General features: G+C 44.9%; 1 protein-coding gene across 1 annotated transcript in view; it reads left to right on the top strand.

Moving 5' to 3' along the window:
* The first annotated feature begins 2,514 nt into the window (after positions 1-2,514).
* GCNT2 (glucosaminyl (N-acetyl) transferase 2 (I blood group)) overlaps positions 2,515-12,838 on the top strand; it is a 103,721-nt gene continuing 93,397 nt past the window's right edge. The window contains exon 1 of the mRNA XM_035294956.3: positions 2,515-3,791. Within this exon, the coding sequence (XP_035150847.1) occupies positions 2,867-3,791 (925 nt within the window). The 5' untranslated portion in view covers positions 2,515-2,866. The remainder of the gene's footprint in view (positions 3,792-12,838) is intronic.

Raw genomic sequence — 12,838 nt, 5'->3', positions numbered from 1 at the left:
GGGAGGATGAGATGGGAAGATCACTTGAGGAGATCAAGACCAGCCTGGGCAATATAGCAAGACCCCCATCTCTACAAAAGAGTAAATTCTTTAATTAATATAATTTAATAAAAATTAGAAGACATATTGGAAAAATTAGGTATGTTGACTGTACCACATTCATAGATACAAATATGTGTCTCCTACAAATCAGTATTACCTGGAATTTCTCACTAATGTGATCAGAGAAACAGGGAAATGAAAACTTAAGCATTCAATCAATAAATAGTTGATTAATGGCCAGGTGCTGTGGCTCATGCCTGTAATCCCAGCACTTTGGGAGGCCAAGGATGGTGCATCACTTGATGTCAGGAGTTCGAGACCAGCCTGGCCAAAAATGGTGACACCCCATCTCTACTAAAAATACAAAAATTAGCTGGGCATGGTGGCAGGTGTCTGTAATCCCAGTTACTCAGGAGGCTGAGGCAGGAGAATCACTTGAACCTGGGAGGTGGGGGTTGCATCGAGCTGAGATCCTGCCATTGCACTCCAGCCTGGGCGACCAGAACAAAACTCTGTCTCAATAAGTAAGTAAATAAATAAATGAATAGTTGATTGTCTATCACATACAGACAATGCTAGGAGCTAGAAATATGAGGAATACGTGAGCTTGGAGCCAATGGGACATGCTTTCACACCGGGTGCGGCTGACTACCACATCATACAAAACATCACTGCATCACTGCTGTTTGAGATGTGTAATCTGATTGGCACAGGCTCACAGAGGAGAGAGAAGGGAAGAGGAAGAATATTTCAAAGGAGAGGTGGTAATTGTGTCATTTGCTAGAAGTATGAGTATGGGATGAGGGGTATGTGTGTATGTGTGTGTGTGCATATGTGTGTATGCATGTGCATGTTCATGAGCACATGTATGTGTATCCGTGTGTGTGCGTGTGAGCTTGTGTTTATGCGTGTGTGCACATATGTGTGTGTGCATGTGTGTGCATGTGCATGTGTGCATGTGACGGGCTTTTTGTTTAGTACCATTTTGCTGCTTCTTTACCACCCCAATCTGTTTCTGGACACGGTAATGAACTCTGTATATGTTATCTCATTTTATTCTCACAATTCACCTATGGTGATAAAATTATTCTCATTTTTTATGGATTAAAAAAATCCTTCTTGTCCGGGCGCAGTGGCTCAAGCCTGTAATTCCAGCACTTTGGGAGGCCGAGGCGGGTGGATCATGAGGTCAAGAGATCGAGACCATCCTGGTCAACATGGTGAAACCCTGTCTCTACTAAAGATACAAAAAATTAGCTGGGCATGGTGGCGCGTGCCTGTAATCCCAGCTACTTGGGAGGCTGAGGCAGGAGAATTGCCTGAGCCCAGGAGGCGGAGGTTGCGGTGAGCGGAAATCGCACCATTGCACTCCAGCCTGGGTAACAAGAGCGAAACTCCATCTCAAAAAAAAAAAAAAAAAAAAAATCCCTCTTTAAAGTATTTGTAAATATGGACATAAGACCCTCTCTCCTTAAGTTTAGTAACATCCGAAACTGAGATGTACCAGGTGCGGTGGCTCACGCCTGTAATCCCAGCACTTTGGGAGGCTGAGGCAGGGGATCACCTGAGGTCAGGAGTTCAAGAGTAGCCTGGCGAACATGGTGAAACCTGTCTCTACTAAAAATACAAAACAAAAATTAGCTGGGTATGGTAGTGGGCACCTCCCAGTTACTTGGGAAGCTGAGACAGGAGAATTGCTTGAACATTGGAGGCGGAGGTTGCAGTTAGCCGAGATGGCACCACTGCATTCTAGCCTGGGAGACACAGTGAGGCTCCATCTCAAAAAAATAAAACAAAAAACTGAGATGCCCTTCTCTCCTTTCTCTAAGCATTAGGGTTCTCTGTCTGCATCCTATGTGACCAGGGCAAAATAAACTTGAAATTCACCCATATTAGCCTCTATGCAATTTTGGGTGATGATGGGCTGTTGGTTATTTTGGTGCTTTAAAAAAGAAGTTAGCCTTTATTCATCAGAGCGCCACAGTCACTTTGTGCAGTAAGTTAGGTGGTGAGGTAAGCTTGCTAATTAATTAATGTGCGTGCCTTTTTTTTCTTTCATTTTTTTCTCAAGTTCAAAGTTCCACAAATAATGTGCCTTTTAAAAGACTTTACCCAGCTACGATAAAATTAAGCCCTGGAAAGACTTTGGCCCAATAGCCAGTCAGTTGCCATGCCCATAGCATACCCAGCCAATTGGGAGTACGAAGTGTGACAGTGGAAAAAGACAGGGTTAGGCAATTTTTTAAAACACTACATATTTATTGACAGAATATCTCTCCAGGCAGTATTCACATGCTTCAAACCGAAGCTCTTAGCTTGGCAGTGCAGTTTAAGCAAACAAACTCAGGCTGTTGAACACAATGATTAACAGGAAGCAGGGGAGGGGACACAGTCACTAGACTTTGGCCGGGAGAAGAGGCTGGGTTAAGGTCTGAGAGCTGATGACTTGCAGAATGGTCACCTCACCCACTTGTGACTTCACCGTGGGGACAGGTGGACCTCCAGGAATCAGACTCTCCCTGAGGCCATTTGTTTTTGTGTAGACACAGGTTGCAGCTTAGCAGGTGAACAGGCCAGCCAAATGCAGAGGAGCCACTTCAGAAATGTGTCAAAGGAAAGTGAAAATGCAACCTAGCGGTAAACGAAGAGGGGAGGAAGAAAGAAAAGGGACAAAAAGCGTGAACTGAAGGGACCGGGAACAGCCAGACCAGAGCTTCAGCCACCAAGAGGATGATTTTGGAACCTGGAGAACATGTAAGTTAAATATATCGACACTCTGATCCTATCTCAAGAGAGAAACATTTTACTCACTTCCTGGTTGTGAATGATGGGCTCTTGGAAGCATTGTCTTTTTAGCATGTCTCTTATTTCTGCCCTGATTTTTGTACTTGTTTACAATACTGAGTTATGGGAGAATAAACATTTTCTGAGGGCAGCTCTGACCAATGCTTCACTGTTAGCAGAAGTCTGTCATCAGATTTTTGAGGGGAAAGTTTTTTACCCAACAGAAAATGCATTAAAAACTACCCTTAATGAAGCTACCTGCTATGAGTACATGGTTCGAAGCCACTACGTCACGGAAACGCTCTCTGAAGAAGAGGCTGGGTTCCCTTTGGCTTACACAGTGACCATTCACAAAGACTTTGGCACTTTTGAGAGGCTCTTCAGGGCGATTTATATGCCCCAGAATGTCTACTGTGTACACCTGGATCAGAAGGCGACGGCTGCCTTTAAAGAAGCCGTGAAACAGTTACTCAGCTGCTTCCCAAATGCTTTTCTGGCTTCCAAGATGGAGCAGGTCGTCTATGGGGGTATCTCCAGGCTCCAGGCTGACCTGCACTGCCTGGCAGACCTTGTGGCTTCTGAGGTTCCCTGGAAGTACGTCATCAACACCTGCGGGCAAGACTTTCCCCTGAAAACGAACAGGGAAATAGTTCAGTATCTGAAGGGATTTAAAGGGAAAAATATCACTCCTGGGGTCCTGCCTCCTGAGCATGCAATTGGACGGACTAAGTACGTCCACCAAGAACTGTTAGACCACAAAAATTCCTATGTCATTAAAACCACAAAATTAAAAACTCCTCCTCCTCACGACATGGTCATTTACTTTGGCACAGCCTACGTGGCTCTCACAAGGGACTTTGCTAACTTTGTTCTCCAAGACCAGCTCGCACTTGACTTACTCTCCTGGTCCAAGGACACCTACAGCCCCGACGAACATTTCTGGGTGACGCTCAACAGGATTCCCGGTATGTACATCTCTTAGCTTTTATTTTTACCAATAGACACTGCATGGTCAATACTGAATAAGTTGCTTTGAAAAGAGTGGAAAAAATATTAACAAACTTCTTTACAGTTTTAAATGTTAAATTAAAAAAAAATCTTTCCTCTGTAAAACGGTAAAATGGAGATGTGTTCTATCACCCACTCTTGTGAACAGCTCTGTTCACAGGACAAAAAATGGAAGAAACACTGGCCATATAAATAAAAACGTGCCGCATGGTGGCTCAAGCCTGTAATCCCAGCACTTTGGGAGGCCAAGGCAGGTGGATCACTTGGTCAGGAATTAGAGACTAGCCTGGCCAACATGGTGAAACCCCGTCTCTACTTAAAAAAAAAAAAAAAAAAGCCAGGTGTGGTGGTGCATGCCTGTAATCTCAGCTACTGGGAAGGCTGAGGCAGGAGAATTGCTTGAACCTGAGAGGCGAAGGTTGCAGTGAGCCAAGATCATGCCACTGCACTCCAGCCTGGGTGACAGAACGAGACTCCATCTCAAACATAAAAATAAAATAAATAAGTAAAAATGTAAACCCTATTCACCTTTCAGCATAATGCATTTAAAATCAGGAATAAATATTATAAACAAAATTTGAATGACAATTTGAACATTTCAGTAATGTTGTTGTCTCTGTTGAAGCTCCTTCCTTTCAAAATGGAAGCAACATACAACTTTTGAATTTTTTATTTGCAAGCTCTTTTCTGGTCTTGAATCAAAAATTTAAAGCATGGCGAAGCATGGTGGCTCATGTCTGTAACCCCAGGACTTTGGAAGGCTGAGATAGGAGGATCTCTTGAGACCAGGAGTTTGAGACCAGCCTGGACAACATAGCGAGAACTCGTCTCTATTTTTTTTTCAAGAAGTTTTAAAAAAAACCTTAGAGTACCTTAAAGATTTCTAGACCAGGGCCTCTATTTAGTAGATGAGGAAACTTCAGTATGATTACATGACGTGCTCGAGTCCCGCAGCTAGCAAGTAAGCACATGCACCAATTATAAACTGCATCTCCTAAGCCTGATGTTCTTTTTAGGATGACCTTCAGTTAGGGCTCAGTTGTTACTAAATCAACTCCATCTCTCCTTCGGTCCAAGTTCCAAATGATTTTTGAATAATCTCAAGTTGTTTATAGTGAACCAATTGACTTCTGCTAGTTCAATTTAAAACAAGAATTCGTATTTGCAGTTCAAAGGAAAAAGTAACTGGAACCCGTATGAAGATCACAGTCATGGTTTCTTTGGATTGGTGGTTCAACCCTGGATACATATTACGATCATCTGGGGCTTCTAAAAATAACCTAAGCCAGGGCTCGTTTCCCTCCTTGGGGCCAGACTAATGGTATTTGTACAGCTTCTAAATGATTCCCCCGTATGGCAAGAGGTGGAAACCATTGTAGGTGCTTGTTTTAGATGCTGGTATACAAAGCTTCATAGGCTTAGAATTCTCTTTAAATCTGTGATTTTCTCAGAGCCAGAAGGGGTAATGTAGTGATCAAAAGAAATTGGGGCTTAAAAAAGTCGGGTGGGGGAGGCACGGAGCTGTTTAAATAGAACGACACTGTCCACAGTAAGGGAAGTGAAAGCTCCACTTCCCTCCCATGTGCTTGGAGTAAGATGTAGACTCTTTAGGTCTGGCCACCCTGCTGTACAGGGGGACATTGACACAGCAGTTCCGAAGAGAGCAGCCAGGGAAGTAAAAAGGCCAGTCCTCACTTTTTTTTTTTTTAAGAGAGAATGCCAAGACAAACAAAAAGGATGATTGATTTGAAAAGACTTGAAGAGGGATCAGTGTCTTCACCTAATTAAAAGATTTGCTCAGGAAAGAGAAAGTAGACCAACTCGGTCATTTTAGAAGTAGAAACTAGGGCCAGCGGATGGGAAATGAGAACACGTGGAGCTGAGAATAGAATGAGCAGGTTCCTCAATGGTGAGCAAAGTCAACGGAAGCAGGGCTGGGGAAGTCCTGCAGAGGTAACCTCCAGGATTGGACAGGATGGCCTCAGAGTCCCTTGCCACTCTCAGGGTCTGTGATCCTAATCAGCTTACTGAACAGAAACTTAAGGGAAACACCCTGACTTCTCCACTCCATCTATCTATTGGTGCTGGATTTGTACACCCTGTGTTAGCAGTAACAGATTGGCAAAGCAATAGAACACAAATGCACCCATTCACGTCTTTCAGAAACTAACAAAAGTTTGTCCCTGAAATCATTTTTGTGTTATGTGTGTGGATGATCACTGCCAGAGGACCCCGACCGGCCCTGCCAACTCTTCTCTTTTCAAAACTTATCTTTATTTCTTACCTTTTTTTTTTTTATCTCACTGTCATCCAGGCTAGAGTGCAGTGGCACAATCATGGCTCATGGCCTCAGCCTCCCAAAGTGCTGGGATTATAGGCATGAGCCATAGCACCTGGCACATGCTGGTCTTGACCTTTCAGGCTCAAAGCTTCCAAGAGGCTGGGACTACAGGTGTGTGCCCATGCCTGGCTAATTATAACTTTTGTAGAGACAGGGTCTCGCTGTGTTGCCAGGGCTGGCTGGTCTTGAACTCCTGGGCCCAAGCAATCCTACTGACTCAGCCTCGTGAGCCACCACGTCCAGCAAGGCCTGCCACTCTTTCCTGACTGGAGCCAGGGCTGAATGTAGGAGGTAAGAGAATTAGAAATTTAAGGGTTGTTTCATGTAATTGTTACTCCTGCTATGTGGAGATCTGAGCCATTTTCCTTTGTAAGGGTCCTTCTGATGATTGTGTATGTGTTTTGGTTTTCGATTTTTTTTTTTTTTTTTGGCAGGGGATGGGAGGGACATTTTGAGATTGTTCCAATTGATTGTAGTGATTGAGGGCTTATGATTAGGATTCTCCAAAGTTAACTAGTCAGGCCGAGCATGGTGGCTCATACCTGTAATCCCAGCACTTTGGGAGGCTGAGGCGAGGGGATCACCTGAAGTCAGGAGTTCAAAACTAGCCTGGTCAACATGGTGAAACCTGTCTCTACTAAAAATACAAAAATTAGCCAGGCATAGTGGCAGGTGCCTGTAATCCCAGCTACTCGGGAGACCGAGGCAGAATTGCTTGAACTGGGAGGCAGAGGTTGTGGTGAGTTGAGATCACGCCACTAGACTCCTGCCTGGATGACAGAGTGAGACTCTGTCTCAAAAAAGAAAAAAAAAGGAATGTATTTTATTTAACTGAATTTGAAATATCACTTCTGCATGTGGCCCGTGGCTACAACCACGGGCAGGGGAGTTGGGCCATGCGTTCTCACTGCTGACGCAGTGCTCAGGAGATGCCCTAGCAGCGCTGCGATGTTGGCTGGACTCATGTCTGAGTCTCCACCACTGCTGGTTTTGCTTTGCCTGCCCCTTTTACCTTATCTGAAATTCTTCACTGTGCTTCAGGGCTTCCTCTGACTTATGGGCTCCTCCACCCTGTGGCTTCTACTTCCTTTGTCTTCCCCTGGTATCTGCCAGATTCCATGCTGCTCTCTCTCTCTCTCTTTTTTTTTTTTTCAGATAGAGTCTCACTCTGTCACCCAGGTTGGAGTGCAGGGAGGTTGGCTCACTACAACCTCCACCTCCCAGGTTCAAGTGATCCTCCTGCCTCAGCCTCCCAAGTAGCTGGATTGACAGGTGTGTGCCATCCTGCCTGGCTAATTTTTGTGTTTTTAGTAGAGATGGGGTTTCACCTTCTTGGCCAGGCTGGTCTTGAACTCCTGACCTCAGGTGATCTGCTCGCCTCGGTCTCCCAAAGCGCTGAGATTACAGGTGTGAGCCACCGCGCTGGCCCATGCTTCTCTCTTGACAGTAAGTGCCCTCTGTGTCCCATTCAGATATTCCCAGAGAGTCCGACCTCGGGTCATGCAGCCATTGTATATATATACAATGAGGATCCCTGTTCTCAATCCACTCCACTTCTCAGGCTGCTGCTGACCTCTTTGCTAATAGCTGCCCTTTATGTAGCCCCAAGTTGTCCAATCAGTGGTGACCAGGATGGCAGGGTCATGTTGTTCAAAAAAGCAAAGCCTGGGCAACACGGTGAGACCTTGTCTCTACAAAAAATCACAAAAGTAGCTAAGCATGGGGGCATGCACCTGTAGTCTCAGTTACTGGAGAGGCTGAAGCAGGAGGATCGCTTGATCCCAGGAGGTCGAGGGTGCAGCAAGCTGCAATAGCACCACTACACTCAGCCAAGCAACAGAGTGAGACGCCGTCTCATAAATGAATAAATAAGCAAAACAAAACATGGGGCTGGGCACGGTGGCTCATGCCTGTAACCTCAGCACTTTAGGAGGCTGAGGCAGGCAGATCACCTGAGGTCAGGAGTTCAAGACCTGCCTGGCCAATATTGTGACACTCCATCTCTACTAAAAATGCAAAAATTAACCAGGTGTGATGGTGCACACCTGTAATCCCAGCTATTCAGGATGCTGAGGCAGGAGAATTGCTTGAACCTGGGAGACAGAGGTTGCAATGAGCTGAGGTCATGCCACTGCACTCCAGCCTGGGCGACAGAGCAAGACTCTGTCTCAAAAACAAAAACAAAAACATGGTCCATTCCCTATACATAAGAGGTCCCTCAAGAAGCAGCATTTCCGCTAAAGGCCTCTCATTGGCCTCTCTGCATGGCCTGCTCAGGTGAAGGTGCCCATGAGGAGAACAGTGTTACAGAAAGGGAGTTCACATGTGGCTTTATGATGGGCAGCCTTGTCTGGGTGCAGTGGCTCACGCCTGTAATCCCAGCACTTTGGGAGGCTGAGGTGGGCGGATCACCTTCAGGTGTTAGGAGACTAGCCTGGCCAACATGGAGAAACCCTGTCTTTACTAAAAATACAAAAAAATTAGCCGGGTGTTGTGGTGGGCACCTGTAATCCCAGCTACTCAGAAGGCTGAGGCAAGAGAATTGCTTAAACCCGGGAATGGGAGCTTGCAGTAAGACCAGATTGCACCACTGCACTCCAGCCTGGGCGACAGAGTGGGACTTCGACTCAAAAAAAAAAAAAGATGGGAAGCCTCACTAGCTATTGTGAAATTAGGGCTTCCTGCCCTCTCTTCTTCCTCTCCCTGCTTCCGTCTTTTACTCCTTCTCCTCCTCAATCTGGTCCACACCAATTGGCATGCCTTTCAGTTTCTTGTCTGACTCAGCTATGGATGATTTCCATTTATAGGCTCAAGGTTGCAAGTTCATCCACCTCCCACTTTCCTCCTGAGCTATTGACCCTCTGGGTCTATGGCTCTGCCTGTGATGGGGACATTCAGTGAGTTTATTCCACTGGTGATGTGCCTTAGATTTTACACATTTCAAAAATGACCAATTATTTCTTTTTCACTTGCTACAAGGGAATATTTTGAATATAACTCCATGGGAGTTTATTTCAAACTCACATTAAAACAGGGATGAATGCAAAAACAGCCTTTCCTGGGAGCAGGCTTTGCAGGGGGTGGGAGGAAGAAGGAGTGCCAGGATGTCCAAAGGGGAAGGAATAGAGAAAGGAATATACCTGGTGGTGATTGGGGGCTTGGAAGACAGACTCTCCCTGCTTCCAATTTGTTTTTCTCTCTGGAGCGAGCAGGTGGACCAGCCCTGTTGATAGTCCATGGCAGGCATCTTCCCCTGAACCCTAAATGTGGGTGGCTCATTATATTTCTGTTTGCTCTACAGTCCATACTGGCCTGACTCTTTGTCACTATTTGAGGCTGGCATATTTTATTAGTTCCTCTATCTGTAAAAGTGCAATGCCAGGTGCTGAAACCTTGAGAGATGCAACTTTGGGAGCAGAGAAGGGCAGATCGAATCAAGGTGGTCTTGGGAACTCATACTTGAGGCCCAGGGTTGTGGCTGGGACCTTACCGCGTCCAGAAAGAATTAGTGTTCCCCAAACCAAATGTGCACACAGAGCTTCTGGGATGCTGGGTGTGTGGACAGACTTGAAGAGGAGGAAAAATCAGGGATTTTTACTATTAGCTTGGCTTAAACAATCTCCGTTTTTATATAAATACCAGAAATACTAATTTTTGTCAACTTCTAGGAAAGGAAATCAGAGTCGGGACACCTGTGAGTTCTTTTCAAGGAAACAGTTTCTTAGGAAGGTGGTAAATGGCCTGATTCATTTTTTAAATATATAGATGATCAAAAAACAATGGCATTCATTTTGTGACTTCCCTGAAGGAAGAAAGGAAGCATTTCACCTGCAAGTGATCTGATCTTCTCTACCCATTGTCTTTCCTCTTCACCGATCACTGGGTTTGTTCTTTGAGAAGTATGTGGCTCACACCCTGTCCTTACTTTCTTCTTCCTCCTTCCCAGCTAAGTTAGGTGCTCTTCAACTTACAATGGGGTTATGTCACAAGAAACTCATCACAAGTTGAAAATACCATAAATCAAAATGTATTTAATGGCCGGGTTGGGTGGCTCATGCTTGTAATCCCAGAACTTTGGAAGGCTGAGGCAGGTGGATCACTAGAGGTCAGGAGTTCGAGACCAGACTGGCCAACATGGTGAAACCTGGTCTCTACCAAAAACACAAAAGTTAGCCAGGCATGGTGGCAGGTGCCTATAATCCCAGCTACTCAGGAGAGAGAGAGGCAGGAGAATCGCTTGAACCCAGGAGGCGGAGGTTTCAGTGAGCCAAGATTGTGCCACTGCACTCCAACTTGGGCAACAGGAGATTCTGTCTCACACACACACACACACACATACACACACACACAAAAAAAAAAAAAAAAAAAGGAAAGAAAGAAAGCAAAGTATATTTAATGCACCTAATCTACCAAACATTCTAGCATCCCTTAAACATGCTCAGAACACTTACATTGTTAGCCTATCATTGGGCAAAATCATCTCATGCAGAGCCTATTTTATAATGAAGTGATGCCTATGCCATGTGATTTCTTGAAAGAATACAGTATCGGTTGTTTACCCTCATGATCTCTTGGCTGACTGGGGGCTGGGGCTGCTGCCGCTGCCAGCATCATGAGAGAGTATCATACCACACCTTGCTAGTCTGGGAAAAGACCAACATTCAAAAGTCAAAGTATGGTTTCTACTTGAATGCCCATTGCTTTCACATATCATAAAGTCGAAAAATTATAAGTTGAACTCTCATAAGTCAGGACCATCTGTATTCTTTCCTGAATTCATCCCCATGACACCTTGAATATAAACCCTGGTAGAGCTCATGCCATCTATGCTCTGTTACGGAATAACAGGCTTAGCTGCTGGAAGTCATAAAGTGCCACAGCACAACTGAGGACTGCTAGTGATTTTGACATTTTATTGAGTTTATAAAAAGATTGTAATTTCCCCAGATCAGAAATTGCCGCAATATGTAGTTTCATTGATTTGTATGCATTTCATGTAACCATATACATTACCATCAGAAATGGCTTGCATAATAATGATAATATAGGACTGGGCGCTGTGGCTCACGCCTGTAATCCCAGCACTTTGGGAGGCCGAGGCGGGCAGATCACGAAGTCAGGAGATCGAAACCATCCTGGACAACGTGGTGAAACCCCGTCTCTACTAAAAGAAAGAAAAATTAACTGGGTGTGGTGGTGTGCCCCTGTAGTCCCAGATACTCGGGAGGCTGAGGCAGGGGAATTACTTGAACCCGGGAGGCAGAGGTTGCAGTGAGCTGAGATCACACCACTGCATTCCAGCCTGGTGACAGAGCAAGACTCCGTCCAGAAAGATGAAAGAAGGAAAGTAGGAAGGAAAGAAGGAGGAAGGAAGGAAGGACAGAAAACTATGGATAGTCTTGCTTTGCCAATTACACCATCTTCTGGGATCTCTGAGGAATAACCAGAGACATGACCCTATTTTAATATTTTGTTGCCCCTTTAGGTAGCAATTTTCTTTTTAAAACCAAAAAATAGCATTTCTTTCTGTGGGGACCTATCTTAACTTTATACTGAAGAAGCTAAAAGTAGATTGATGAGAAAGAAAAAAATAAGCGTTGGGCTCAGCTGGACTAGAGTCAGATGACATCAAGTAGAATTCATTTAAGATTTAAGTGGTCTGGTGTATGAGTTGGAAAAATAGTCTGAAGATTTGTTTACTCTCTATTACAGATAGAGGGTAGCTCACGCTCACTGGTGGGGTTTACAAGCAAACAGGCCTGAGTTTAAAGCCTGGCTCTGTGGTTCACTGTCTCTTTAACTTTGGGTAAATGCCTCATTTCACTGAGCCTGATTCTTCAGATATCCTGGGGATAAAATATCTCCCTGTAGGACTGTTGAAGGATTAGAAGGTACACAAACTGGCTGAGCGCAGTGGCTCACACCTGTAATCCCAGCATTTTGGGAGTCCCAGACGAGCAGATCACCTGAGGCTAGGGGTTCAAGATGAGCCTGGCCAACATGGAGAAACCCTGTCTCTACTAAAAATACAAAAAATTAGCTGGGTGTGGTGGCATGCGCCAGTAATCCCAGCTATCTGGGAGGCTGAACTGGGAGAATCACTTGAACCCAGAAGGTGGAGGTTGCGGCGAGATGAGATGGCATCATTGCACTCCAGCCTGGGCAACAAGAGGGAAACTCTGAAAAGAAAAAAGAGAGAGAGAGAGAAAGGAAGGAAGGAAGGAAGGAAGAGAGAAAGGAAAGAAAGAACGAACACAGGCTATACCTGCCACATCATAGAAACTCATTAAATGTAGAGAGAGAGAACAGATGAACTTCTCAGCTATTGATTCTTGAGCTTTTAATGTTACTACTCTAAAAATTCTATATGCAACAAAACCAAACTAAAACAAAAAAACCCACTAACATTTGGTTTTGAAAGCATAAGTTCTAATGTTTTTGTTAGAAATCAGGTATGTGAGGCTGGGTGTGATGGTTCACGCCTGTTATCCCAACCCTTTGGGAGGCCAAGGCAGGAGGATCAGAGGATTGCTTGAGACCAACCTAGGAAACATAGTGAAATTTCATCTCTACAAAAATTACAAAAGTCAGCCGGGCTTAGAGGCGCATGCCTCTAGTCCCAGCTACTTGGGAGGCTGAGGCAGGAGGATCACTTGAGCACAG

This window comes from Callithrix jacchus, chromosome 4 (genome assembly GCF_049354715.1).
Source record: "Callithrix jacchus isolate 240 chromosome 4, calJac240_pri, whole genome shotgun sequence".
NCBI lineage: Eukaryota > Metazoa > Chordata > Mammalia > Primates > Cebidae > Callithrix > Callithrix jacchus.
Note: the sequence above shows the minus strand (reverse complement) of the source record. Positions and strands in the feature narration are given on the sequence as shown.